Below are 27,248 nucleotides of genomic sequence, written 5' to 3'. Positions count from 1 at the left end.
GCGGGGCGGCGGGCAAGTGGAGCCCAATGGGAAGGCGGCGCGGGGAGCGTGTGAATTGCAATTGGCAGTAGGAAGTAAACAGTAGGCGGGGAGTAGGAGGTCCCGGCGCCGGCGCGGCCCCCCAGCGGCGGATGGGGGGGGGGGGGGCCGACAGGAGACTGAGCAGCCGCCGCGGCCGCAGCAGCTGCAGCAGCAACAGCAGCAGCAATTAGAGTAGCAACAGCAGTTAGAACAGCAGCAGCAGTTAGAGCAGCAGCAGCAGCAGCAGCCGCAGCCACCGCAACAGCAGCAGCTACAGCAGCAACTACAGCAGGAGCAGCAGCAGCAGCAGCAGCAGCGCGCGGGCAGCGGGCGGCGGCGGCTGCGGCGGCCCGGGAGGCCGAGGCCGAGGCCGTGGCGGAGTCCCTGCGATCCTGGCCGGCTAGTTAGCCAGCGGGCGAGCGGGCGGACAGGCGGGCGAGCGTCGCAGCCCCATGGAGCTTGAGAACATCGTAGCGAACACTGTGCTGCTCAAGGCCCGGGAAGGTGAGCCGGGCTGGGCTGGGGCTCGGATCTGATTGGGCTGAGCTCGGGTCAGGGCTGGGGCCGGGCTTGCGCCAGAGGGGGAGGCGGCCCAACCCCCGGCGCCGCTCCCGGCCTCCCGGCGCCAAGCTCCCGGCCCAGGGACCGCGGCTCTGGGCCCTGCGCGCCGGGGCCGGGCGGCTCCCGGGCCCGCGGGCGCACGCGGATGCTCGCCCCGAACCGCTGCGGGTCGGCCACGCGCACAGGAAGGATCCCCCCCCAACCCCTTGCGGACCCTGGGCCGCCTGGCCCCCTCCCCCGCTCCCTGTTTATCTCCCCGCACCCCACCTGCTCTGACTTTCCACGGAGGTGACCCTAAGGAGAAGGGAGAATTCCGTTCTTGGGTCCGGACTCCCCCGGTTTCCTGCCTGTCCTGCACCCTCCCTGAGGAACCCCGAGGGGCCTGGCCCCCTCTGCGTGATGCTGGGCAAGCGCGGCCCCCGCCTTTGTACCCCGGGGTTCTTGTTTCCGGCTGAGCGTTGTGGAGCTTGGGGTGCTCGGGGCCCAGGCTTCCTGGGAAGAGGAAGAGGCCAGGCTAGGCTGGGGGTCCCTTTGCCCTCCTGTCTGCAGACAAGTTGAAGAGAGCCTGGCAGTTGACTGAGCATCGAGACCCCACTGGTAGAGGCTGACCTTTTGAGGATGGCCAAAGTCAGGGTGATAGGCTGTATGGGGGAGACTCTGAGGACTGTTCCAGGAAGCTGGTCTCAGGGCTGTGTTAACTGCTTGGGGAAGCTTTCAATTTCAATGGGTGGGCCCTATGCTTGTAGACTTGGGTATGCTGCTTTGACTCTGTAGGCCTAAGGAGTCAAACCCATCCAAAAGTGATCCTTAAGGAGGGGGAAGGAGGAAGAAAGAGGTTATAGTAGCCCAATGGGAACATAGGATGGGAACCGGAAAGTTTTTTTAAGGATGAGCAGACATTCTTTGGAGCCCCCTGAGGTGGAGCCTTTGGAAAAGGAGTGTATGAAGGGTATTGGGGGGAGGGGGGGGAGAGATAGTGAGAGGGAAAGATCTGAATTAAGTAATGAGAGTAATGTGCAGTGAGTGTAATGAAATAAATGTTAAATTTGGCGTAGGGTTTGAATCTTGACTCTATCCTTTATTACCTGTGTGAATTTGGGCAAGCCATTTAAATTCCCTGGGCCCTAAATTTTTTCATCCATAAAAGATGGTTAGAATAAGTAATCTGATCTCTGAATTCTCTTCCGGCCCTAAATCTCTGATCTTATAATTTCTCTTTTCTCAAATTCTTCCAGCAGTTCAGACCCATCATAGTGCTATGTACAGGCAGGGACCTGGCCACCCAAAATGCTCAGTTACCAGCATGATCTGACTATAGCCATGCTATGGACAGGGAATCTACCACCCCAACAAGCCATCTGCAGGACTCCCTGGTAGGTGTATATGTTTCAGTGACCCCTAGGGAAACACGTTTCTCTGCAAGGTAAAGCCCAGTCTACATGTCAGCTGGCAATGTTGAGGAACATAAGATCCACATAGCCTTGGAGCCAACATGGCCATGTAGGTAAGGCCTTAGTGATTCCAGAATGGGGTCTTATTATAGTGGCCATTGCTGGTCCACAGCTCCTGCGCTATTGCCAGAACAGCTGTATCTCTCGGCTCTCCTACTTGTTGCCTGTGACCTTGGACAGGTCACATAATGTCTGTGCTTAAATTTCTTCCTCTGTAAAATAAACCAGTTGATCTAAATGATCTCTTAGGCCCCTTCTACCTTAATCTATAATCTAAAATCATGTGATTTTTCCTCCATAAGGGCAGCAATTGGTTTTAATTTTGTCTTGGTATCCTGAGTGCCTCCTAGTAACAATGCCATGTTTGTCTCTCTTTTTTCTTTTTTTGGTGGAGGGTGCCACAAACCTATGATTTTTATCAGCATAGGGAACTTCTAGTGAGAAAATTCTACCAATCTAGGTTGGCACCTGTTCTACAGCCTTTTTTTGAAAAAAAAAAAAATCATTTATCTGGAATGTAATAGACACAATAAATGCTTATGACATTGAATTGCTGAGAATTTCTGCTCAGAAAATTCTGCTTCTGTTCTGATAGGCTTTCACTGCTTTATTCTACATACACACACACACACAACACAGAGGTGTCCCATTCATAAGGGTGAGACACAGGTTCCACTAAAGATCAACTTGAATTGAAGAGCCCCTAGACTCAGTATCAAGAGCTCTGTGACCTTCCATACCCATAGCTTCTTTGCCCTTGCTCTCCTGTGCCTTCTAAGCTATTTGACTCAAGCCAGATAAACCTGCATTGACTGGCAGTAATTGGCCCTCATTAGGTCCTCAGGTCAGCCCCAGTTATATCTATTATCCTGCCTACTCTGCCTTTTTAGCCCCATAGTCCTAACTGCTGGATTTCTTAGGCTAGTATTGATCTTTCCTCTAGCTCCAGGAACCCATCATCACTCAGACAGACACGATGGACAGATTGTTTTCCTGCCAGAGGTACCCAAAGCTGGACATAGATTCTGGATGTACCCAAAAAAGAAGTAGGGGATTGTAGTGCCCTCTATATTGGCAGTTTTGGCAAAACAGCCTAGCTGGGACCAGGTGAGACAGCCCTTCTTGGATATGTGCTGGTACCTTGAGGGATGGACTGCTGGCCACTAATGCTAAACTGACTACCCAAGAGGCATCAGACTGATACACAGCACTGGATAGCCTGGCATGGCTTATCTCAGCTCCCTTATCAGGTCAGCCAGACCAGACTTTCTTCCCATCCCCTGAGAGAGACGTCTTCTGGTTTCTCTTTTCTGCCTCATCATCCCCCCCAAGGGGCGGGTGGGGGGGGGAGGGAAAAGGGGAGGCCAGGCCCTGGCCAAGCTGGTCCTTCTGCCATGGCTGTAGATAGCTCATTGCCTTTAGGTTTTTAAGCTGGGGAGAATAGGCCTGGGTATAAATGCATAATCTGAGTGAGGGCTTGTCTAACCTGGCAAGATCAGAGGAGGGAAAATAATTGATAAGAGCTTAGTGATGTAGCTTCAGCTATGAGAGGGTTTCTTTCATTCAGGAACCTTTTTATGCAGGAGGAGGAGGAGATTGGAGCTTAACATAGCTTTTGAGGTCCTTTGGTAAGATTTGAAACTGAAGTGCATCTGGTTTCCAAGGACCAATTTTCAGGCCCAGAATTTCCTTATAAGAAGGAAAATCTTTCTTTTCACCCTTCTCTCCCCCTCCTCTCCCCTTTCCCTTTCTAGAGCTTCTTCCTCCCCCTGAGAATATGCTCTGGAAAGAACAGGAGACAGGTACCTAGGTATTGGGTGAGGAAGAGGAAGAAGCAGGGGATAGGGTGGGGACAGGATATTTGCATGAGACTTTCTGCAGCAACCTTGATGTGGCCTAAAGAGAGGTGGGAGGAAGTAGCTTGTGGGGAAGAGAAAGATAGACTGGTTAAAACACATGAATGACCTGTAGAAAGTGAGGGTTTGTTGAAGAAGCTTCCCTTGTGCCTCTCCCATTTCTTCTGGTCTCCCCTTGAGGCCATGAAGCCCACAATATTAGAAAGGAGATGAGGGAAAACCTTTTTCTGTTCCAAAAGCCTTGTAACTGAGCCTAAGGCTGGTGCTGGGGCCAAGCCTTCAGACACCCTTGCTGCTGAGTGAAGCAACCATCTGAGGGCAGGCCCCTATGGGCAGGGGTGGAAGGGAAGGATTTCCCAATGGACACTTCCTCTTTGAAGTTCTGCCTCAGGCTGGAGCAGTTGTGCCCCAGTCATGTTCTAGGTAGTATTGAGGGGCAGAATACCCTATCTTGGGCTCTGTCCAGGGTCCAGTGGATATCCATAGAGCATCCCTCTCAGTAGCTCTCTCTGAATTCCCTAAGGGAGAAAGCTGAGGGGAGCTGTTTTTGGGTAACTATAGGCCCAGCTCCTCAAACTACCATTCTTTCCTGCCTCATGGAGTTTTAGGATTTTAGAGCTAGAAAGGACCTTAGGGGTTATCTCCTTCACCCCTGTCATTTTACAGGTGAGGCTTAGAAAGGGAAAGTGTTTTCTACACAGGTAGTAAGGAGAGCAAGAATTAGCTCCTAAATCCAGTGCTCTTTTTACTATTCAGTGTTCTTTTTTTGTCGTTGTTAAATTTTTTCAGTTGTCAAACACTTTTTCTTTTCTCCTTCCCACTTCCTTCCCTAGTTTGGGGTTGGGGGGGGGGGCGGAGAAATAACACAAACGGAAAAACCAAACCTTTGTAACAAATTAGCAGAACTAAGTAAAACAAATGTCCACATGATACCTCATTCTTTCTGTAGAACCTTTGAGATCCAGGTCACATTCAGCCACTTGTCTAAGTGTCTCTCCCATCTTCCCATAGGCCCAGAAGTTACCCTGAATCTTAGACCAAACCTTGTCTTCCCTGCACAGAGGAAAGGGGTAGGGAAAACCTGAGACCAAGTTGTATAAATCCCAAATCTCCCGTCCAGAAGTCTCCAGGGACCTGGGGAAGGAGAGGGACATGGAGAAGTGGGCCATGGCTAGCCCTGGGGGCCTGGGTGTACCCCAGAAGGGAAGTGAAGAGGAGGAGGTTGAAACTTAAAGCCCCCTATCACTTTATGACCTAATCCTCCCATGACCCTCACAGGTGGTGGTGGCAACAGGAAAGGAAAAAGCAAGAAATGGCGACAGATGCTTCAGTTCCCCCACATCAGCCTGTGTGAGGATCTTCGTCAAAGTGTGGGTAAGGAAGGACCCAGAGGTTCCTGGAGGCTTCTGCCTCAGAGGCACCAGGGCAGGCCACGTGAAACCACTAGACCCAGGCCCCAGCTCAGCCATACTCTGTGTGACCCCAGGCTTGTCAGTCCACTTCTCTGGGCCTTTGCTTCTCAAAGGAGGGGTTTAGATGTCTCTAGTCGGGTGGTTCTAGCGTAGGAGATAGCAGCCTACCTACCCAGGCTGCTCCTGCACCTCTGCCCCAGTTAGGGTTCTTCTAAACCCAGCCTGCTGAGCTTACCAGGTGTGGTTTGGGATGAATCGTTCCCCCATTTAGGGAGGGGGCGTGACAGGAAGCTAGGCCATGAGCACCACCCACACCCCCTTCCCTCCCCAAAGGGTTTCAGTTCCTGAGCCTGGGTGGGGGGGAAAGCCTGCCCCACCCCGAGTAAGAGCTTCCTGGGCCCTAGCGCTTGCAGACTACCCCAACTCTGCTGCACAGAAGGAAGCGGCCTCCTGGGAGGAGACTGGCTACAGCGCTCCTCTCAGCCTGACCAGGCCCAGTTCCCGGCTGGTTTAAACTCCAGAGGAGCAGCCTCAGCTATAGGATCTTTTCTGGGCAGCAATTTTTCCTCAACCCAGCTGGTTTTCTCAGACACTTTACTGTTCTTGAGCCCCCTTCCAGTGTGCTCTGCTTGCCCTCAGGGAGCTCAGTCTTGGCTGGGGGCACTCCCCATGAAATGTTAAATAATGCTGGAGTTAGACAGGAGGCTAGAGATGATAAACTTTTCACAGCAAACCTAACTCACACTTAGGAGTTTGTTACTTATTTCATTGAGCTGTTTTAAAGAAAGTACTTTGTAAACCTGAAAATGTAACAAATAGGAACACTGTTACTGTTGTTACTCTTGTACTCCAGAGGAAGAAGTGCTGGATTTGCAGGCAGGAGGCCTGGGTCAGATCCTGGCTCCACCACTTAACTAGTGCTGTGGCAAGAGTGCTCTCTCCTGGGCCTCCGTTTCCCCTCTTTCAAGGGGTGGGCTAGGTGGCTGCCAAGGCCCCTACCGACTGCACTGCTCTATGACAGCTTCGGATGAACTGCTGCAGATGCTTCAAGTAGGGAAGAGAAAGGGCTTGAGATTCTAGTCAACCCTAGAAAAGATTCACCAGGAGGAGACTGACTGGAGCTAGGTCTTGTGAGATGGGAGATTAAAGAGGTGGAACTGGGGCTATGTCCCCAACTATGGCAGCTGCCTATTGGGAGAATAGCCCAACTGGACCCTGAAACTTAGAAGTCAATTTGTTACTTCCTCTCATGCTTCTGGAAAGGGTTAGGGTGACTCCAAGCTGGCCCAGCCCCAAAAGTTTAGTCCCTCTTCGCTGGCCCCCCAAGGTAGGGCTGAGGCTGGAATATCAGAAGAGACAGTCCTAGGGTTTGTTTTTAAAAGGGGAGGAGGGATTCCCTGGAGGCCACCAGGGTTTGCCCTTTCCCCCCTAACACTAGGGATGAGTGGGTACCTCTCTGCCCCTGAGCCCTGTATTCTTGAAAGGTATACAGGAAAACCCTGCTTCCTCCCAGGGTGCCACACTTAAAACATCCAAATGCAGAGATTTTCTCCTTTCCTCCCACTCCCCATGGCCTATTCAGGTCAGAGAGGCCCTGAGGTCCATAACACATGGACCAGTGTTCTCGCCGTCTTTCTGTTAGGTACAAGGTATTTAGAAATCATTTAGTCCAATGGATAAGTAAAAAGTAAAATGACTTAGCTAGAGAGAAGAGGCAGAATCAGTCTTCTATCTCTAGATCCAATGCCCTTGACAATGATTCTTGCTGGAATTTTCCTTCCTGTTGTGCCTCCTCCAGGAAGCCTCCCTAGACTTACTCTAGCCACACTTCCTCAGAGCTGGGAGACCCAGAGTACCTGGCCGACACACTGCTGTAGCCAACCAACCAGAGTTTCTCCTCGCTCAGCTTCTGCTCTGGGGAGTGGCAGGGAGGTGGGGTTGCTGCCTGGGCTGTTGGTGGCTACAGATATTCCCTCTGTTTGTAGAGCGGGACTACCACAGCCTGTGTGAGAAGCAGCCCATCGGTCACTTGCTCTTCCGGCAATTCTGCGAGACACGGCCGGAACTATCCCGATGCATCAGTTTCCTGGATGGGGTGGTAAGGGTTTCCCCTGCCTGCCAAGGGCTCCTGTGACCAGGGCGAGGGAAGCAAGTCTCCTGTGGGGCCTCTTGTCCCAAAGCCAAGGGCCAGGAAAGCTAAGAGGCCGTTCCTACCAGCAGTGGTCCCACAGTAGGGACACCTTTGCTATCTTCCTTAGCCATTCCCTACTGAACCCTGGCTCTCAAAGCCAGGCCAGAAAACCATGCCCTCTGCCCCTGAGTATTCCTCCTCTGGCCGGCCTATACTCTCTGCCTTTCTTAGGCTAAGGGTCATTCTTCCTGTAGGCGGAATATGAGGTGACCCCTGATGATAAGCGGAAAGAGGCAGCCCAGAGGCTGATGGAGAACTACCTGAACCCCAAGGTAAGTGAATTGTAACCTGAGCCTACTAGGACCAGTGAAAGAGCTTCATCTTGAGATGAAGCAGTCTGTCCTTGTCAAAAGATTTGGTCTGGGCAATGATGGGAAGTGAGCCTCAGACTGGGTGGCAGCCAGAATATAGGGAGCCTTTCTGAGAGAAAGAGGCATGCAGATGGGAGAACCAGGAGGACTCCTGGAGTTGGGAACTCCTCTAGACCTTGAGAACTGGGCAGTGGTGGTCATTTACTCTAAACTCCTAGTTCTTCTTGAATAGTCTTTCCACAGAAGAGGTACTTAACCTTTTTGTTGTCATGGACCCCTTCAGCCATCTGGGGAAGCCTATGGACCCTGTCACAGAAGCATATTTCTAAACACATAAAAGAAAATGCATAGGACTACAAAAGAAACCAATTTGAAATATGGTTTTAAAAATTTTTTAAGAAATAAGTTCTGTAAATCTCAGATTAACCCACTACCCACTTTAAAAAAAGGTCTTCTATCCTTAGCTTATTGGACACTATTTTATGTTCCTTCAGTTCCTATCCACCCCCTGCCTATGCATGAAAGACTCATTGCTTTCCAAAGGAGTACCTGTGTGCAGGGTCAAAAGTGGAAACAAGGAATTACAAGGCCTTCACAAGTGGCTGCCATGATGATCTCTCCCCTGAGTGTCCTTGGGTCGGGCTATGGAATCCTGCAGGAGCAGAGCAGAGTCCCTGGAGTTTCACTCTGGGACCCCTTCTCCATTATCCAGTGCTGCCCGGCAGTGGGGGGAGTGAACCCATCAGCAGAGGAAACCAAGAGTAGGCCTCCTGTTGGAGAGATTCTAAAAGAAGTATTCCAGAAGGGGCTGGTGATTTGGGTTCTGACCAATAGCTCCTATGTCTTATGAGTTTTGAGGGCCTACAGTCCCATGATGCATGAGTGTGGCCTAGGAGAAAGTTCAGCTGCCCCTTCCATTGTAGGAGCTCCCTCAGGGTTAGAGAAGGATGAGGAGCTCAGCCTTTCACACTGACCCTTCTCTGCCTCTGCCAAAATTCCCAGTGTACAGACCACATCCCCGAAGTTCCTTCCCAGCTGGTGAGTGCCTGTGCTGAGAAACTTGAACAGGGACCCTGCAAAGACCTCTTCAAAGAGCTCACCAGGTGAGTATCACCCTGTTCTCTATCCAGTGAAAACAGGAGGAGGCTCGCCTGCAGGTGAGCCTGGCAGGGAAGGGAGGAGAAAGCACTCTCCTCAGAACAGGGCTCTGGCAGCGAGAGCCCGTGACAGTGGAGGGAAGGCCTGGCGAGGGGAAGAAAGGGGAAGCTTCCGCTGTGGGCGGAGGGCAGGGCCTCCCTAGGAGGGCTGGAGCCAGCTGAGGCTTCGGCCTTCTCTTGACCTCCAGGCTGACCCATGAGTACCTGAGCGTGGCCCCCTTCGCCGATTACCTCGACAGCATCTACTTCAATCGATTCCTCCAGTGGAAATGGATGGAAAGGTTAGATTCACTACTTTTGTTGTACTCGTGTTGTATGTAGGGGCAGGGGGTGTGTATCGAGCAATTAGGGGACGGGGATCCTGATGGTAGTTGGCTGGGGCGGGCAGCTGGTGATCCTGAATAAGGTTCACGAGACTGGCTCTGCACGGGAAGAGGAGAAATAAATATCCTCCCCTTCTCATTTCTACTGCCATCACGCCCCAGCACTGCCCACAGCCTTCCCAACTCAGCAGTGCCAGGCAGACATCCCATCCCCATCAGAAGCCTCTGATCCCCCTATGATAATTCTCCTTTCTCTCCGCAGGCAGCCAGTGACTAAAAACACCTTTCGGCAGTACCGTGTCCTGGGCAAGGGTGGCTTTGGGGAGGTGAGTGGCCTGGAATAAAATGGAACCTGTGAGCGCTTTAGGTGGAGCAAGGGGGCTGGCTCTTGTACCTACTGCTGTAAATTCTTATTTACCAGTCCCCAAAGCTTCTGCAATGACAGTCGCCCATGTGTCTTATCTCACTGCCACCAGCACTCGTATAAGAATAACTCAGGGGAGAAAGAGTGGCAGTGGAGCACCAGATTCTCACCTCTTCTGGCTTTCTTCTCTAGTAGGCCTGAACCTTTGTCTGCACTACCCCAGTCTCTGCTTGATTTCTGGGGATCAAGGTAGGAAGGGGGGGAAACCAATTTATTCCCACTGAGACAAGCTTAGAGCATTTAAGGAAAGAGAAATTGTAGACTTGGCCCTGCTAACTAAGTAGAAGGATCTTTGTTCCATTTGTGATGTGGATGGAGTATGAGCTCAGGAAGACTTGGCTTGGATCAGGAAGAATCAAATCCTGGCTCTAAAGCTCAATAGCTTTAGGATTTTAGAGTACTCTCTGATCCTCAGTTTTTCCCTCTATAAAATGGGAATAAGAGAGCTTTCCCTGACTCCTTTATGGGGTTATTTGGCAGCAGAAGTGAACAGGAGCAATGGCAGCAGCTTCTGCTGCTGCTGTTATTACTGCTACTACTAGGAGGAGGATACCTCTTTAGGGTAAGGGGACCCTGAGTTCCCAGAGGCCATGCCAATTGAGTATAAGCTCTTCCCCCAAGACAAGATTTTGAATACAGTCCCAGTGACTGAGTCTACTCAGGACTAACCCCATAGGTTGTCTGCTAGGTAATAAATTCACTTGCGTTGCAAATGACTGTTGGACCTGTGGGGTCCACTTTCATTGCTATTGCCTGCAGAAAAGGAGGCAGAGAAGGTAAAAATCCAATTTTAGAGTATCCATAAACACTAACTTTTAGATTACTCTCAATAGGAGATCTCTCGCCAATGAATTTACATGTTGTTGAAATTACTGAACCACATCAGTGTTGTCATTCTTGTAAGTCGCAGCTAAGTAGAAGGGTGGCTCACTGGTTCTCCTTTGGAAAGTAAACAGACTTGGCAAAGTTGGCTTAATTGTGCTTTCAGAGGAAACAAGAAACATATAATAGCATACTTGGTCAGCTCCCATTGTAATGCTCTCATTGAGAATAAGTAAAAAGACCATCAAAAAGAGAATACACCAGCATTTGTTGATAATGATGAGTAGAGAAATCCTATGACAAACTAGATAACCCTACAAACCAAGTCAATCCAAGCTTTTATATTTAGTGACCACATTGCAAGATGGATAGATAGTCAAAAGTTCAGAATGGTAAGTTCAAGAACATTGGGGGAGTTAGGAGAGCTGGGTTCCCACCCATCTCTGGTGTTTGCTTCCTCTCAAGTTTTGGACAAGTCAGTTAATCTCTCTAGGTCTCGGTTTCCTCATCTGTAAAATGGAGTTGATCTCAGTGCCCCCAAGATCCTTCCCAGCTCTAAATTTGTGGCCCTGAGTATATTGGGAAATATGATTCCATTTTAAGAAGCAAAAAGAGGCTAAAGACTCATAGGTTAATTCAGAAGCTTCAAGTCTATATATTATGAATATTTCATTAAGTTTTTTTTCTTCTTTTTTTATAGCTTTTTATTTACAAGACATATGCATGGGTAATTTTTCAACATTGACCCTTGCAAAAACTTCTGTTCCAACTTTTCCCTTCCTTCCCTCCACCTCCTCCCCTAGATGGCAGGTAGTCCCATACATGTTAAATATGTTAAAGTATTTGTTAAATACAATATATGGAATGCTTCAATAAGTAAATTAGAAGGTGTTGGTTGGAGGAAGCAGACACCCAACATCACAAAAAAAAAAAAAAAAAGAAAGAAAAAGAAACTGGCCACTCTGAGGGGTATTATTGCTATGGGAATCATATAAAAATTAGCCATCTCTGGGCTGTCAGATCATCCACCAGGGAGGTAGAATCAAAAATTGGCATCAGCATGAAAGAAAGGCCAGGAATGAGAAGAACTGGATGTGTGTCCACCAGCTTTAACCTGACCTATTTCAGACAAACTTGGTATCAAGAAGGGAACCAATGATCATCATTTTTCACCATTTTCTTTAGGTGTTAACTAACATTAAATAGTTACCACCACAGGAAGGTCAAAGGAACCTAGAACAAAGTGACCTTACTGAGCAAACACTGGATCTCTTTGCCAGACACTGTAGCTTAGAACAGAACAGGTTTAAAATACAAGACCAAGCACATTTGCAAACACTACAAAAAAGAAAGATAGAAAGTTACCAACAGCCAAAACATTGGAAAGCAACATGGGCTAAATTCTGTAGAAATCTTGGCTCGAGACAACAAATAGAGTAGATAAGTAGAGCAAGTGTGTTTGGACTATCCATTTTCATCAATGACAGTAAAATCATCACATTTAAATCTTAATACCTTAGTCTCTATAAGACAGAATGAAAATGCACTTGAGATGAAGCTATAGAAAAGTGCCTGGACCACACCAAGTTTTTTTTTTTTTTTAAATCATGTGAGCTATTATCAGAAAAGGTGATACAATGTCCCACAACAGTGTCCTCTTCAAGTCACATGATAGCTAACATTTATATATCACTTATTACAACATGCTAGGTACTCTGCTAGGGGTTCCTCACAACAACCCTGAAAAGTAGGTTCTATTATTATCCCTATTTTACAGATGAGGAAACTAAGCCACTTGCCCAGGGTCATACATTGTATTTATTGTTTTTTGATGCCAAAAAAGAAAAATAAGTCCAAACTCATTTGACTTGGTAGAATAAAATGCAGCCTTAAAGAGAGTCTTCTAACAAGGGTTGTCTCATCCCTATGTAATGGGTCTGGCTACATGCATCCACAGAGATGACAGATTATTAACATCCATAAAATAACATCCATAAATATCCAAAAAATAAAAAAAAGGTTGTGCATTTCTGCCCAAAGTTTTGCCAATATTGTGAAGATAGCCCACAAAGGACTTAAAAGGAGGAGATATTCTCTTTAGAACTTTTTAGATTTTTTTAAATCAGTATTTATTATAGGTATTCCAAATTGTGATTTTGTCCAACAACTAGTGAATTATGTTTTTATTCATAGAACTAAACCACATCAATATTGACATTCTTGAGGCAAATGGTTATATTAACATCAAGCAAGACAGAAAATAGGGAGATGAGTGCCTGCCAAAGATACTTATCTTTGTTGCTCATGTTTGCAAATGGCACACTGATTAATTCAGCCCTGGTATATTTTTGGGCTCCTTGATGAGTTCTTTCTGTAATCAAAAAAAGGTAGGCCTCACATTTCATATAAAGATAAGGAATTGAACTTGTGATTTCTTTGGTGTGGTATACGCCCAGAAGAGGAAACTCCCTCTACTACTTTTAATCAGCCCCTCTGCAACTTTATATTCTCCAGAATACCTGGAGGTTAAATATCCAGGGCCACACAGCAAAGAATGGATCAAAAATCTGAGCCTGGGCTTTCTGGCTAGCTCTATCCATTATACAACACTGCCTCTAAATGAAGGAAAAACTAAATGAATGACAAGTGCCTATTGTCTAAAAATGCTACAGAGTTAAGACATCTGGATGGGATGAACAGTGAGCTAGGCCCAAATATGAAGAAGATTAGGAAGCTAAGAAAAGGCCAAGCTGCATTTGCTTAATAATTAGGTCCTTTCATTGATCCCAAGCTTCTCCCTAACACACAACCTCCGCTATTTAAGATGAAGATTCTTCTAGTTTTGTTCTGTGACTGCATCTTAAAACACCACAGTCACCAAAGACTCAAAGTTGTGCGTGTGCCAAGGTCCATAGGGAGATGCACCATACTGACCTCTGCACAGAAAATGGCAGAAGGAACATTGTCCAGATGATAGAGAATGTTTGGATGAGCCAAGTGCATCAGCCAGTACCCAGAGATGTGAAAAAACTTGCAGGGATTTGGACAGCCGGAATGAGAAGACAGGAAGGAGAGGGAGTATGCTAGAGAATATCCACATTGATGATTTCTGCTGAGAAATATTTTACCTTGGTTCTCCTATAAAATTCCCTTTTCTCTCCATTGTGTCAGAATGGGATTTAAAGGAAAAAGAGCCTTATTCCCCAGGGCTGAGCAGACACTAGAGATAGTGCAGACCAAGGGACCTTAGGAAACTGATAGAAGATAGATCCAGGACTGGGTAAGGGGGCACAGACTGCCCCCCTCCTTCTGAAGCTGGGGAAGGTAAGTTAGAGTTTAGGTCCTCAGAGATGGATCCTTGAATCAGAAAGACCACTGGGAGACGATTCAGCCAGTTCCAGTGATGTTGTGATGATGAGAGCCAAATACACCCAGACAGAGGTCTAGGAACTGAGTGTGGAGCCCAGCATAGCTTTCTCACTTCTTTTGTTGTTTAAATTTTATTTTCTTTCTCATTTTTTTCCTTTTTGATCTGATTTTTCTTGTGCAGCAAAAGAATTGTGGAGATATGTATGTCTATATTGAATTTGCATATATTTTACCATGTGTAACATATATTGGATTATTTGGCATCTGGGCATCTGGAGTGGTGGGGGGGGAGGGGAAGAGGAGGATTAGAACACAAGGTTTTGCAAGGGTCAAATTATCCTTGATAATCTGTCATCTCTGTGGATGCATGTAGCTAGGCCCTTTACATAGGGATGAGAACCCTTGTTGTCTTTAATTATATTTAATTATCCAGTGAAAAATTATCCTTGCATATGTTTCAAAATAAAAAACTTCAATAAAACTAAAAAACAAAAAAGATCCCATTGGTTGGGGATGCTGGTGAGAAGAACACAGATTCACTGGACACCCCTTCCCTCACCCCCTCCCTCCCAGGTTTGTGCATGCCAGGTGCGAGCAACGGGCAAGATGTATGCCTGCAAGAAGCTGGAGAAGAAGCGAATCAAGAAGAGGAAAGGAGAAGCCATGGCCCTCAACGAGAAGCAGATCCTGGAGAAAGTGAACAGTAGGTTTGTAGTAAGTACAGAGGAGGCCTTTTCCTTTCCCCTCAGTCACCTCCCAGAGAGGCCTCTGGGCCTGCCCTTGGCATGCCCCCCCCCCCCAGCCCCTGGTCCCCCCCGGCCCTTCCCGGCCTCATCTTAGCGCCTTCTTACCTGGTAGCTGATGTGGGACAGGACTCCTCCCACTGGGCCAACATCCCCTAATAGTACCCAGGAGGCTGTGGTTCAGTGGCTGGGGAAAGCTGCAGCCCTTCCCCAGAAGGCATCAGTTCCTCCACATCCCCAGGTAGTTTCTTAATCACACCTGGGATGTCTGTGAATAAGGCAGTTATAATCTGGCCTGCAGGGAGCTGGCCAGCCCTGTGCATGCTGTGCCCCACAGGTGTCTGGCTCTGAGAAAAGCTCACTCCCACCCCCCCCCATCTGCGGATTCTGGGAGGGGGCCCTACTTTGCCCACTGCCCTGGGCCAACACCATCCTTCCCTGGTTCTGCTCTTCAAGGTGGGGTTGGAAGGCAGGCTCCTCCCAGGGCTGACACAGCCCTCATCCCTGAAGTAGGAAAGGCACCGATTCCCCCCAGCCTCCCCAGGGCGAGGGGGCAGGGCGGGCGGCCAGGGTTCACCGGCACCTCACCCCCATCGCTGCTGGCTGTTCCAGGTGAGCCTGGCCTATGCCTATGAAACCAAGGATGCTCTGTGCCTGGTGCTGACCCTGATGAATGGTGGAGACCTCAAATTCCACATCTACCACATGGGCGAGGCGGGCTTTGAAGAGGCCCGGGCTGTCTTCTACGCGGCAGAGATCTGCTGCGGCCTGGAGGACCTGCACCGAGAGCGGATCGTGTACAGGTGGGCCGGGGTGGGGTGGAGGACCAGCGGGGCAGGGGAGGAGAGCGGCGGGCGTAGCCGCAGAGGGGGGCGCTGTGGCTGGTCGGAACCTCCCAGCCTCCTCTTATGGGGAGCATTTATCTCCAAGCTTTTGAAGGACTGCCATAGAAGAGGGATTCAGCTCTTTTGGGGGCCCCCGAGGTCAAGAGTGGAACTTGTTCAAGGAAGGGGCAGGTTTGCCCTTAATATGAACTTCCTCAAAATTAAAACTGCCTAGAAGTGGGGTGAGCCCCCTCCAGAGACGGCGGGCTCCCGCTCACTGAAGCCTTGGAAGCAGAGCTGGAGTCCTTGGCAGGGCTTAGGCAGGATTCGGAGCCAGGCTTGCCTCCTGCTTTTGTCAGGCACTCGTGAGGGACCTCGCACAAGCCGTGCTCTCTCCTCCTCTCTGGAAGGGAGCTGGCCTAGGGGATTTCCGAGCCATGTTCTAGCTATGGTGACCCATGAGCTCCGTGAGGTCCCTTCCAGCCCGGGCCTCTGTGTGGCTTTGGGGATCAGTATTGCAGGAAACCAGGTCAAGGCTGGCCCACAGAGGGGCAGGGTTACCCCCTCGGGGGGACGCCCGGCTTCCAGCCCATATCAGATGTGGCGCTAATCCTGCCCCTTTTCCCTCAGGGACCTGAAACCAGAGAACATACTGCTTGATGACCATGGTGAGTCGGGGAGCAGGTACCCGTGGGGGTGGGGCTGGCTCTTCTGGATGCCTTGTGACCAACCCCTCCTTTTCAGGCCACATTCGGATCTCTGATCTGGGACTGGCTGTGTATGTGCCCGAAGGTCAGACCATGAAAGGTCGAGTAGGCACTGTGGGCTACATGGGTGAGTATCTTTTCCCTTGCGAATCAAGGCTGCCTTCCGGGCCTGGGTTGCGTCCATCCTCTGCTGGACGTGTGCGGCTAGATCAGCCCGTTCATCTTCGGCAAAACTGCCTTCCCACACACACACACTCTGATTCCCCCTCTTCCCATTTTGTTTTTTCATGGGCTCTTCACTACTCCCCATTGTTGCTTAGTCCAGACAGGCTTCTGAGCCCTTGGCCCCTTGCCAGCCTTTCTAGGCACCACCTCCAACCCTGCCCAGTCTCTTCTCCCTGAGGGACAAGGGATAGTAACGAATTTGTCAAGGAAACTCATTGCTTTGGGGTGATTAAAGATGTTGGCTCTCATGAGGCCTTAGTCTCCAGGACTGAGGAGGTCCAGGCATGGGCTGAGCACCTTTATCCCATCAGCAGCCATTTTGTTATACTTTGGGGAAAATATTTCCTATGCCACAGTGCCACAGGGGCTGGTAGAGCGTTGGCTCGGGCCCCAGGTCCTCCCTGTCCCCTCACCCTCACAGTGCTGCCCAGGGGAGGGCCAGCATCAACTGTGTTTGATCCAAAGGCTCAGCCTGGCCCTGTGGCTGCTGACAGTGCTCACCTGCCTGTTTGTGGGAAGATAAACTGGGCACGGCTTGTGTTACCCTGCCCCAGCGTGGTAGCATGGCTAGTCAAAGTAGAAAGAGCCCTGAATCTGAAAGGAGAAAACCCAAGCTTCCTCTTGCCTCGGGGCTTTCTGGTCATGGTCAAGTCCCGCCCTTTCTCTGGGCCTTGGTCATCCCTCAGGTCCTCCTCTCAGTCTGAGATCTTCGCTCTTTCCTCCCTTCCGGAAGCCCTCTCCCGGCCCCACACTCCCCACCCGGCACTGATGGCGCCCTGTGTTCTGCCCCCTAGCCCCCGAGGTGGTGAAGAATGAACGGTACACATTCAGCCCAGACTGGTGGGCCCTGGGGTGCCTCCTGTACGAGATGATCGAGGGCCAGTCACCCTTTCAGCAGCGAAAGAAGAAGATAAAGCGAGAGGAGGTGGAGCGGCTGGTGAAGGAGGTGGCTGAAGAATACTCGGGCAAGTTCTCATCCAAAGCCCGTTCTCTCTGCACGTCGGTATGTAGCGGGGCTTCCACGGCTGGGGCAGAAGAGGCTCTTCCTCCCTCCCGCTGGCCTGGGGGTCCTGACCTCCCCACCTTTCTGCAGCTTCTGTGCAAAGACCCTCGGGAAAGGCTCGGCTGCCGAGGGGGTGGTGCGCAGGAAGTCAAGGAGCACCCCATCTTCAAACGTATCAACTTTAAGCGGTTGGAGGCTGGGATGCTCGAGCCTCCGTTCAAGCCCGATGTGAGTGCTTGCCCCCTCCCCTGAATTGGGTGGCCCAGAGTGGGAGCCAGCTTTGGGGACTGACCGGGACAGGATTAGGCTGGGCTCCAGCAACCCAGCCTGCACTGAGGCCATCTAACAGCCAGCAGAACCAGGGCCCTTCTCTCTCTGGCTGCTGCTGTTGACAACCGGAGGAAGTCAGAAGCCCAGCCTCACGCATTGCCAGAGGCCATGGGTGAGATAAAAGAGGCTGGAGCACTGGGATTGAGAGGGCAGGGGCTAGTCATAGACTCGGAGGCCCCGCTGCCTGCCCTGCCCAGGTGTGAGGAGGGCCCAGTGGGCCAGCTGGGGCTCAGGAAGGCCATGAGCCACCCTGGCAAAGGGCGTCTGGCCCATACTCCACTGCTCCTCTTGGTTTTTCCCATTCACTGGGCTTCTGAATCACCCAGACAGCCCCTCCCCTCTTCCCCCTCCCAGCCCCAAGCTATTTATTGCAAAGATGTGCTGGATATCGAGCAGTTCTCCACTGTCAAGGGCGTTGAACTGGAGTCTACAGATAATGACTTCTACCAAAAGTTTGCCACAGGAAGCGTGCCCATCCCTTGGCAGAACGAGGTAGGCGGCTGCCCGGTGCGGGGGGGGTGGGGGGCTGCCCTGGCGAGGCTCCCTGGCACCCAGCTCTCCCTTCATGGCTGCAGATGATTGAGACGGAATGCTTTAAGGAGCTGAATGTCTTCGGCATGGACGGCACAGTGCCCCCGGACCTCGACTGGAAGGGCCTGCCCTCGCCGCAGCCCAAAAAGGGCTTGCTCCAGCGGCTCTTCAGCAGACAGGTACTGGGCAAGCATATGCGGGTGGCTCAGGAGGCTTTCCTACGGAGCTGGCCACTCTGGACCCTCCCTGGGTGCGAGGCACTGAGCCTGAGTGCGGCTCTGCCCCGGGGGAATGACTGTTCTGGGCTTGGTCCTGCTCCCAGGCTTGCTCCCCAAGCTCTCCTCCCTGCCCCTGTGCCCATGCCGAGGCCGGGAAGTGGCACCCTCCCTGTACCTCAGGCCTCCCCCCCTGCCGGGGCCTCCTTCATGCTGTGTTTTCTCTTTCCAGAGGTGAGCAGTGTGTGGGTCCCGGCGGGGCCTAATCCCTTCTGCAGCAGTGGCCAAGAGGAGTCCGGTGCTGGTGCCCTACCCCCTCCTTCCTGCCCACTGCTTCCTTCTCTCTGCCCAGAGCCACTAATCCCCGCTTGGCTGCCCTCACTGCCCAGGCCCCGCTTTCCTCAAACTGGGGGGAGGCTCCAGGAAGGGTGTCCGGCTGCCCCCTCCCCAGCCCAGGCTGCCATGCCTCCTAGAAGCCACCAAGTTTATCCTCAGAGGCAGTGGCTTGATGGGGGAATGGGGCCCCCTTTCTCAGTGCAAACAGATCCCAGACCACAGCGGTGGCACCTGCTAGCTTCTGGGAAATGTGGGAGAGCCTTCCTTCCTCAAACTGGTGGTGGCCCGCAGACCGTGCCGCACCTCAGCCCCTCTGGATGCTGCCTTCCTTCCTTCGGGCTGTGGCTGGCTGGGTGCTCAGGCCGCGGGGGAAGCCTGGGTGGGCTCCGCTGGGTGCCTTCCGGCCCTCACCCCATCCCTCTCTTCCCCTCTCCTGCTCCCTCGGCCCCTAACTCCATGTTGCACAGTGGGCCTTGGCACTTGCCCCCTCCCAGAATCCCCTGGGGTGGTCACTCTGCGGATTCCCGGGTCCGGGGTGGGCAGAGACGTCTCTGCAGCGCCTCTGGGCGGCCCCGGCTTCCCGAGTCCAGTAACGTTGTCCAACCTTGCCTGCTTTGCCTCCTCTCCCCTGTCTCTCCTCCTGGCCCTCCCTTTCCTAGGACTGTTGTGGGAACTGCAGCGACAGTGAGGAAGAGTCCCCCACCCGCCTCTAGCCCCGAGGGCCTGACCCCCGCGCCCGGCACATGGCGGTAGCAGCTGCCCGCCTGCCTGTTTACAGTTTTGCACAATCGTCCTTAAAGATGTCTGCAAAGGCCCAAGGAGGCGCCTCAGAGCTGGACAGCCCCTGCTCTCGCCAGGATTGTTCTAAATCTTTGGCCTGCCAGGGATGTTCCCCACACCCTGGGGGTGGAGCAGGGAGGAGAAATCTGCTCCGTCCTTCCTTCCTACCCAGCCTGGGCGGGTGCCATGGGTCCTGGGCCCCCAGCCTGCCCCCCAGGAGTCAATGGAGTTTTATATATTTATATATCTGTATGTATGTATATATCAACTGTAGATTTTTAAATCACTGGGCAGAGGAGCCATCTCCCTCCCCACCACTGCCCACGATACTCACTGTGCCCCTGCCCGGGGCCCGAGCAGAGAGGGGGAAGATTTATTGCCAAACCAAAGGGCCCCCCCTGGCCCATAGGGGCTGCTGGGCAGCTAGTTTGGGTCCCAGGCCCTCCCCCATCACACTCACTGTGTCACCCACCGTGAACTAGTGACAGTTGTGCCTACATATCCCACTGCCTTGTTTCCAGTGGCTTGGCGTAGCCTCGGGACCACTGGAAACTCCCTCCCTGCCTGCTTCCAGATAGGAAAGTTTGGGGCCGCTTGGTGGGGCCCCAAGCTTGGGGACAGAGGGTCCCCCCACAGGACCAGTGCCCACTGCCTGGGGACTCGGGCCATGGGGACCACACCCTCTGGAAAGGAGTGCATGGGGTGGGGGGTTGTCTGCATATCACCCTTAGTCTTCCCAGAAGGCATCTCTTCCATAAAGCCCCTGCCAGGGCTGAGCTGAGAGGCCTCCCCTCTCCCCTGGGGGCCTGCAGCTCATGTGCCTTCCCAGGGGCCCGGACTTCTCCCTCCCCAGCATAGCACCATCTCCCCCCTCCCAGGGGTTGGGGGAGACAGTTTTTTAAAAACATTCCAGCCACATTGCACAGTATCCACTTGTCCCTGTGTGAGTTCCTAGCAATAATCTGCCCCTTCCTCGTGTTTCTGAGCGTGTGGCGTGTCTGCCCTCGGCCTGGGCCCTGTCACCCCACTGAGCCAGGCTTCTTGGGACTGTGACTTACCCAATATGGCACCATATCTGTGGTAGCATTTGCTTGCACTGCACTGATGTTCCAATATGTAAAGACTGATTTTTATGCCTTTTATTCATTGTACGATACCCAGTGTCTCTGTTGTTTCCTTCATGCAAACGTGAATATGATAAGAGCACAAACCCATGACACCTCCCCAGCCTGACTCTTTCTTGGGGTCCCTGCCACGGCCGGCGATCCTGCACCCCTGGGGTTGTGGCCCTAGAAGAAGAAGAGCAGGGTGGGGCCAGAGCATGCGTGCTCCCCAGCCAGGGTTCTAGCCTAGGCTCGCCAGGAAGACGGGGGCTCGCAGACTCGCCCTGAGGCGAACGATGGGTTTTGCGGCAGTGCCAGCCAGAGGCAGGGGGTCAGTCCCCAGACAGAGTCAGTGCTGGGCTCTGGGCTGCCCGTGTGCTGTGGTTGGTTTTTCTTGTAGATGGCATATCTGTGAATCTGACAGGAAGCTCGCATGGGTGGTGACATTTAGGTGAATGGGCTAAAACAATTTGTGTTAGAGCAAAGAACCTAGTCACGTAACCCGTTTATTAAGGACACTCTCCTGGACGGTGGGAAAGAGAGCATCTAAACAGGACTCACCACCATCCCCCAGGGGCTCATGGCCAGCAGCAGGGATGTGCTGCCAATTAGTTGACAGAGGACCAAGGAAGGGGCCGTGCAATTGTGTGGGGAGAAGCTGGGTCCTCAAGAAGGGCTCATTCCTGGAAGGAGCATCTCATTGGGACTTTTTAAAAATTGTGAAAAGGGAAAGAGGGGATCCCAAGCACTGTGAACGTTTTATACTGAGTATAAGGAGATTTTGAAGCATGTTTAGGGTGGATGGACAGAGAAGGCCCTCCAGGATGGCCAGAGATGAAAAATGAAAGGAACCAAGTGGAATTTAACTGCAAAAAAGTTAGCCGTTTTAAACTTTATTAGATTTTTTTTTTTTTTAATGCACAGAGTGCAGAGTAGGGGACATGGGACTCCAAGCTCAGTGAGTCAGCATCTGACAGGACAACCGGAAAGAGTGATACGGTCTGAGATGGCATTCTTAGAAGCATAGCATCTTTCGCTAACAGCGCAAGAGAGAGCATGGTTCTGCAGTTCTTAGCTCAGTGCAGCTGGCAATGCATGAGAATCTTAGCTAGCCTGCAGTCAGAAAGTCCTGAATTCAAATGTGATCTCAAACATTTATTAGTTGTGTAACACTGAGCAAGTAACTTAACCTCAGTTTCCTTAACTGTAAAATGGGGATAATGTTATACCTACCTCCTACAGTGGTTTTAAGGATCAAATAAAATATTTGTAAATACTTGGTATATAGTAGATGGGTGCTATATAAATGGTAGCTATTGCTGTTATTAGATTTGATTTGGGGTACCACATCTTAGTAAAAATAACTAGAAAACCCCCAGTCTAGTGAGGCAACTAAAAGCCATATTCTGTAGAACAAATGATCAAACAATCTGAGAGTGTTTCTCATGAAAAAAGTGGAAGTACTATATCCTAACATTACAAGGGCCCTCCTGTGGTAGAGGGATTAGGTCTGTCCTGCCTAGCTCCCAAAAGCAGAAATGAGATGAAAGCCCAGAGAGTTATGAGCAATATAAGGAAAAGCTTTCTTCTAACAAGCAGACCTGTACAAAGCAGAATGGCCTGCCTCTGGAGGTGGTGAGTCCCCCATTAATGGGCATCCCTTCTCTATTTATAAACTGGACTGGTGCCCTCTTAGGTAAGTTCTCCCACAGGACTGAAAGAAGTCTGCCCCCAAATAGAAAAGTTGCCAGCTGGTGGCAGTCACCAGCTCCCATCCTACCCCGAGCCAGGTCTGACAGAACTAAGAATCAGCGGCTCTCACCACCACTTTCATCTCTGACAGCAGAGCATCCTTCCCAGGATCCACTGAGGCTCTGAAATCCACAGTCCACAGTGGCCAGGAACGTGAGGGAAAAGGTTTTCCCTAAGTCTGCCTGGTTAGGCTACACTAAGTTACTCTTCCCATAGCTTGGCTACCTTTGAGGGCAGCCCTAGAGTTTTGTATTGATCCGGTCTCCTCCTTCCTGCAAAGGGAATTGGTTTATCAACCAAGAGTGCTGGAGTCTACTCCCAGCTCTGCCTTTAAATTGTGCAATTTTTATCAAGTTATTTCTCTGTGGGCTTCAGTTCCATCCTGTTTTGAGTTAGGAGCTTGGCCTAGGATCTGGATGAGACCTCGGAAGAAGGTCCATTCTCTCTTTCTACACATGAAACTGAACCCAGATAAGTGAGGCACCTTACCCAGGATCACATAGCTAAGTAAATAGAATTAGGATTCAAATGCAATACTGCTGACTCAAACTCTACTACTATGTCTACTCTGCTGACCTGTCCCGGGGAGTTTCTCCTGGCTCCAAATTTTTTTTGGGGGGCTCCAAATCCTCGCTCCAAATTTGTTTGTCTTGAAGTACCAACTTTTGTCTGACCTCACCTCTCCTTCCTTATGCACATGTGGGGGGAAGGAAATAATCTAGGGATCTCAGAGCATTCTCTGGTTCCACTGATGAGTCCTATTGATGATTGTGGGCATCAAAGGTACCCCTTTGCTACTTGAAATCCCACCTCATCCTTCAATGATTTACAATGGGCTTTTTGTCCACCACTGGTTGCTTAAGGAAAAGGCCCTTGCTCACAGCCAGGCCCTGTTTAGATCCTGGCATGGACCTTGAGGTTCCAGTGCAGAAAAGCCTATTGGAAGAAGCTGGATGAATCTGGCAGTGTCAGGACCAGAGTAATCCTCTGCCTCCCTGACTCTATCTGGTTAAAGCCCGTGGATGCTTGGCTGGTATTCCCTAGAGAAATAATGGGAAAAGCCCTGGCCAGAGAGCCAGAAGACCTAGGTACTGAGTCCCAGCTCATGCTTAACTCAATGTGTGAAATTTGACAACCAAGGGCTCAGTTTCTTCATTTGTATAATGAGAGTAATACTTATATTAACCTCAGGGCTTTTGAGAGAGGCGTTTTATATACCTTAAATGCTAATGAAATTATATGCCTGAGAATTGGGCAGGCTAGTGAGTGAAATTCAAGACTAAACTATCTACCTCCTCTTCTTCCTTCCCTTCCCAAGCCTGGCTTTAATGTAGTACAAAAGTAACCTCCTGGCCTCACCTTTAGTATCTTGTAGCTGGGGTGATACACCTGAGAGATGTACCTGCTGGGTCTGAGGTCAGGAAAACACATTCCAAACTGGCTTCAGATACCTACTGCTGTGTGACTGTGCAAGTGTTAACCTCGGTCTCAGTTTCTCCACTGTGAAATAGGGATAATGAAAGCACCTACTTCATAGGGGTCTTATGAGGATCAAATAAGATATTATTTGTAAAAAGCACTTAGCACAGTGTCTGGTATTTAGTAGGTCCTATATAAATGCTTGGGGTACGTGGGGTGTTCAGGGAGGACTAGCATCTCTGATGTGCAGGCTTGGAGAGCCCTTTTTAGGGCTACTCATCCAATCTTTAGTGTCTACCTGTGGTTCCAAGAAGCTATAGCATATGCAACAGCCACACCCTGGTAAACCTCAGGGCTAAAACAAGTTGGGCGTAACCAATAGCCCTCACACCCAACTCTGAGTTAGGGGAATTCTGCCCTGTGCCTGAGAAAACACCCCCCTAGAGGAGGAGCAGATGAAAACAATTTTGTTCCAACAGCCATGAAGGTAAGGTGGCTGAAGCAGGCGCTGTGGGATGTTGAGAGCTTAGTGAGACATTGAAGAAGCTTAGATCATCCACTGCATCCTGGGCATCACGACTTCTGTCCTGTCGTTGAACTTTGATGACTTCAGAAGAGAGATTGAGGCTGATGATTTTGTGCAATTCACAGGCAAGTCAAAATATTACCCTCATCTACTGATTTACCCTAACATCACGATGTCATTCATTCTCTTTGAAAATAATCAACAACAACAACAATATAAATGTTTATTCCCTCTTTCCTTGTCCCCATTCCAGGCCCAGGAAACGGGCTCTTGGCCTTCTCTGTAAGTATGAGTCCCAGACAGGGAGATAGGAAGCAATAGAAGATGGTTTCTCTGAAATTAAAGAATATTTTCAAAAAGAAGAGAAGATTTTTCATTAGCTTCCAAGTCCTTACTAACCAAAATCTTCCTTCCTCTCCCCTTGGAACTCTGAGTCTCCTCTCTGACCAGTTTTCTGGCCTTAAGTGACTTTAGAAGTCATCTTCTTTTACAACTGAGGAAACTAAGGGGAAGGGATTTACCCAGGTTCACACATTATGAATCTTCTACCTTTCTCTCTCCCCTATTCCTCTAGGATCTGTTCTTTGGTCTCTTTGGGATCTTGGTACCTCAATTCTTAACTTCCCAACCATCAATCCCATTCTGACTACTTTTCCCTCCCCAGCCAACCTGGATCCTTTCTTCCAGCCCTGGTCTCCTTTTTCTTTTATTTTTTTAAATACTTTTTTACATTTTAATAGTATTTTGTTTTTCCAAATACATGCAAAAATATTTTCAACATTCACCTTTGCAAACCCTTGTGTTCCAAATTTTTAATCCCTTTTCCCCACTTCTCCCAAGAGAGTAAGCAATATAGTAAATAATATAGGTTGAACGTGTGCAGTTCCTCTAAGCATATTTCCCCAAAAATCAGATCAAAAGGAAAAAAAACATGAGAAAGAGAAGAGAAAAAAAAAAAAAAACGAGCAAGCAAACAACAACCTGGATACCATGTCCTCATTAACCAAAGTTTTTCATTCAGTCTCCATAATTCTCTCTCGAGATGTGGATGGCACTTTTCATCACAAGTCTATTGGAATTGCCTCATTATTGAAAAGAGCCAAATTCATCACAGTGGATCATCTCATAATTTTCTTGTTCCTGTGTATAGTGTTCTCCTGGTTCTGCCCACTTCATTCAACATCAGTTCATATAAGTCTTTACAGGCTTTTCTGAAATCAGCCCGCTCATCATTTCTTATGACATAATAATATTCCATTACATTCATATGCCATCCATTACTTTTTCATCCATTCCCTAACTGATGGGCATCCACTCAATTTCCTGGTCTTTTTTTTTGTTTAATTTTTGCTGAGGCAATTGGGGTTAAGTGATTTGTCCAGGACCACACAGCTAGGAAGTGTTAAGTGTCTGGGACCAGATTTGAACTCCAGTCCTCCTGACTTTAGGGCTGGTGCTCTGTCCACTCACTGCACCACCTAGCTGCCCCATAGTCTCCTATTTTAAAAAGTTTGTCATCCCCCCACATACCCACTATGCAAGCTCCTTGGAATTGGGTTATCCTTTGTAAAGAAAGAGATGCTTCTGAACTGTGGGGATAACTTATGAATCAGTTGAAAACTGTCCTATTTGTATTTCTTTATTCATTCTTTGATCAACACAAGTACAATTTGGCCTGGGTTCTAAACCTGATTCTGCCATTCATTCCATACAAAGCTGTAGGCAAGTGGCTTTCTGGGCTTTAGTTTTCTTCCTATAAAATGGGAAGTGTTGGATTAGATCATAATTGATACTTCTCCACCTCTAAAAGCCTTCTGTTCACTGATGGATCTGTAATCTCACCAATGGAATAACTCCCTCTGATAATGCATAGAATAACCTATCCATACCTCCATGTCTTGTGGAAATATCGTCTGTGCTCTACTGTAAATAGGTTCACTCACTTGGGGTCTATAGACCCACAAAGGGGTCCCTAGATATTTCAAGGGGAAGGGGCAGCTAGGTGGTACAGTGAGTGGATAGAGCACTAGCCCTGAAGTCAGGAGGACCTGAATTCAAATCTAGCCTCAGACACTTAACACTTCCTGGTTGTGTGACCCTGGGCAAGTCACTTAACTCCAATTGCCTCAGCAAAAAAAAAAAAAATTAATAAACTTCAAAGAGGGTGTGAACATTTTCTTTGTATGTTGATCACTATTTCAAGGTAATCAATTTTCCTAAATATTTATTTTATGCATCTGAGAATATTCTGAGGCATCTACAGGCTTTACTGGACTTTTTACCAAAAGGATCCGTGCCAAAAAAAATATTTAAAACTCATGCTTTAGATGTTTTTCCCCCATGGGTACCAATGTCATATGCAAGCTTTCTGTCCTTGTGTCTTTTGCTCTGGCTATATGACTGACCCAAGTCCGTCTACAGACAATGATCTCAATTCAACCCTCCCTTTGGGCACAATTCTTAAGCAGTGATATTCTGCCAGGAGCCACAGAGCATCCCCTCCCTGTCAGGCTTCTGCCTTATCGGGAGGCTATGGGTTCTTGAACATTATGCTCGTTGAGTGCAGGCCCCAGCAAGTCCTCTACTATGCTAGAAAGGCTTGGAGTAGTCCCAATGTCAGTGTGTCTGCTATCTGAGGCCCACCCTACGTAAACATAGGAAGATTAATAGCTAGGAGACAGGGCAGGTGTTGTCTATGGCCATGATAATCTGGAAGCAACTCTCAAATGCTATGATCCTAAAAATATCAATTAGCCAAAGGAAATAAGGGAGCGTTCTGGGTGCAGTACCACGAGCCTGCCCCTTGTCAGCAGCGGGCTTCTTGATTGGCCAAAAATGAGCCTGGGATTGGAAGAA

General features: G+C 49.7%; 1 protein-coding gene across 3 annotated transcripts; it reads left to right on the top strand.

The window, feature by feature from the left end:
• The first annotated feature begins 313 nt into the window (after positions 1-313).
• On the top strand, positions 314-21,969 carry GRK6 (G protein-coupled receptor kinase 6). Of its 3 annotated transcripts, none has more exons than XM_031953769.1 (16): positions 314-525; positions 5,168-5,263; positions 7,287-7,399; positions 7,687-7,764; positions 8,806-8,906; positions 9,149-9,241; positions 9,546-9,609; positions 14,472-14,612; positions 15,254-15,444; positions 16,096-16,133; positions 16,210-16,299; positions 17,192-17,400; positions 17,491-17,628; positions 18,085-18,222; positions 18,306-18,440; positions 19,472-21,969. In XM_031953769.1, exons 1-16 carry the CDS (start codon positions 474-476, stop codon positions 19,523-19,525), a joined length of 1,731 nt encoding a protein of 576 aa, XP_031809629.1. In that variant the 5' UTR covers positions 314-473; the 3' UTR covers positions 19,526-21,969. The 3 variants fall into 3 exon arrangements, with proteins under 3 accessions (XP_031809629.1, XP_031809630.1, XP_023362462.1); XM_031953770.1 differs by having other exon boundaries at positions 18,709-19,563; XM_023506694.2 differs by lacking the exons at positions 314-525; positions 7,287-7,399 and adding exons at positions 532-1,056; positions 3,478-3,483.
• The last annotated feature ends 5,279 nt before the right edge of the window (positions 21,970-27,248 follow it).

This window comes from Sarcophilus harrisii, chromosome 2 (genome assembly GCF_902635505.1).
Source record: "Sarcophilus harrisii chromosome 2, mSarHar1.11, whole genome shotgun sequence".
Classification (NCBI taxonomy): Eukaryota; Metazoa; Chordata; class Mammalia; order Dasyuromorphia; family Dasyuridae; genus Sarcophilus; species Sarcophilus harrisii.
This window is presented reverse-complemented; position numbering and strand designations above follow the sequence as displayed.

Coding starts and splice junctions, on each gene's coding strand:
- GRK6 (XM_031953769.1), top strand. CDS start 474: ATGGAGCTTGAGAACATCGTAGCGAACACTGTGCTGCTCAAGGCCCGG. Junction 7,400..7,686: donor TCAGTTTCCTGGATGGGGTG/GTAAGGGTTTCC, acceptor TTCTTCCTGTAG/GCGGAATATGAGGTGACCCC. Junction 8,907..9,148: donor CTCTTCAAAGAGCTCACCAG/GTGAGTATCACC, acceptor CTTGACCTCCAG/GCTGACCCATGAGTACCTGA.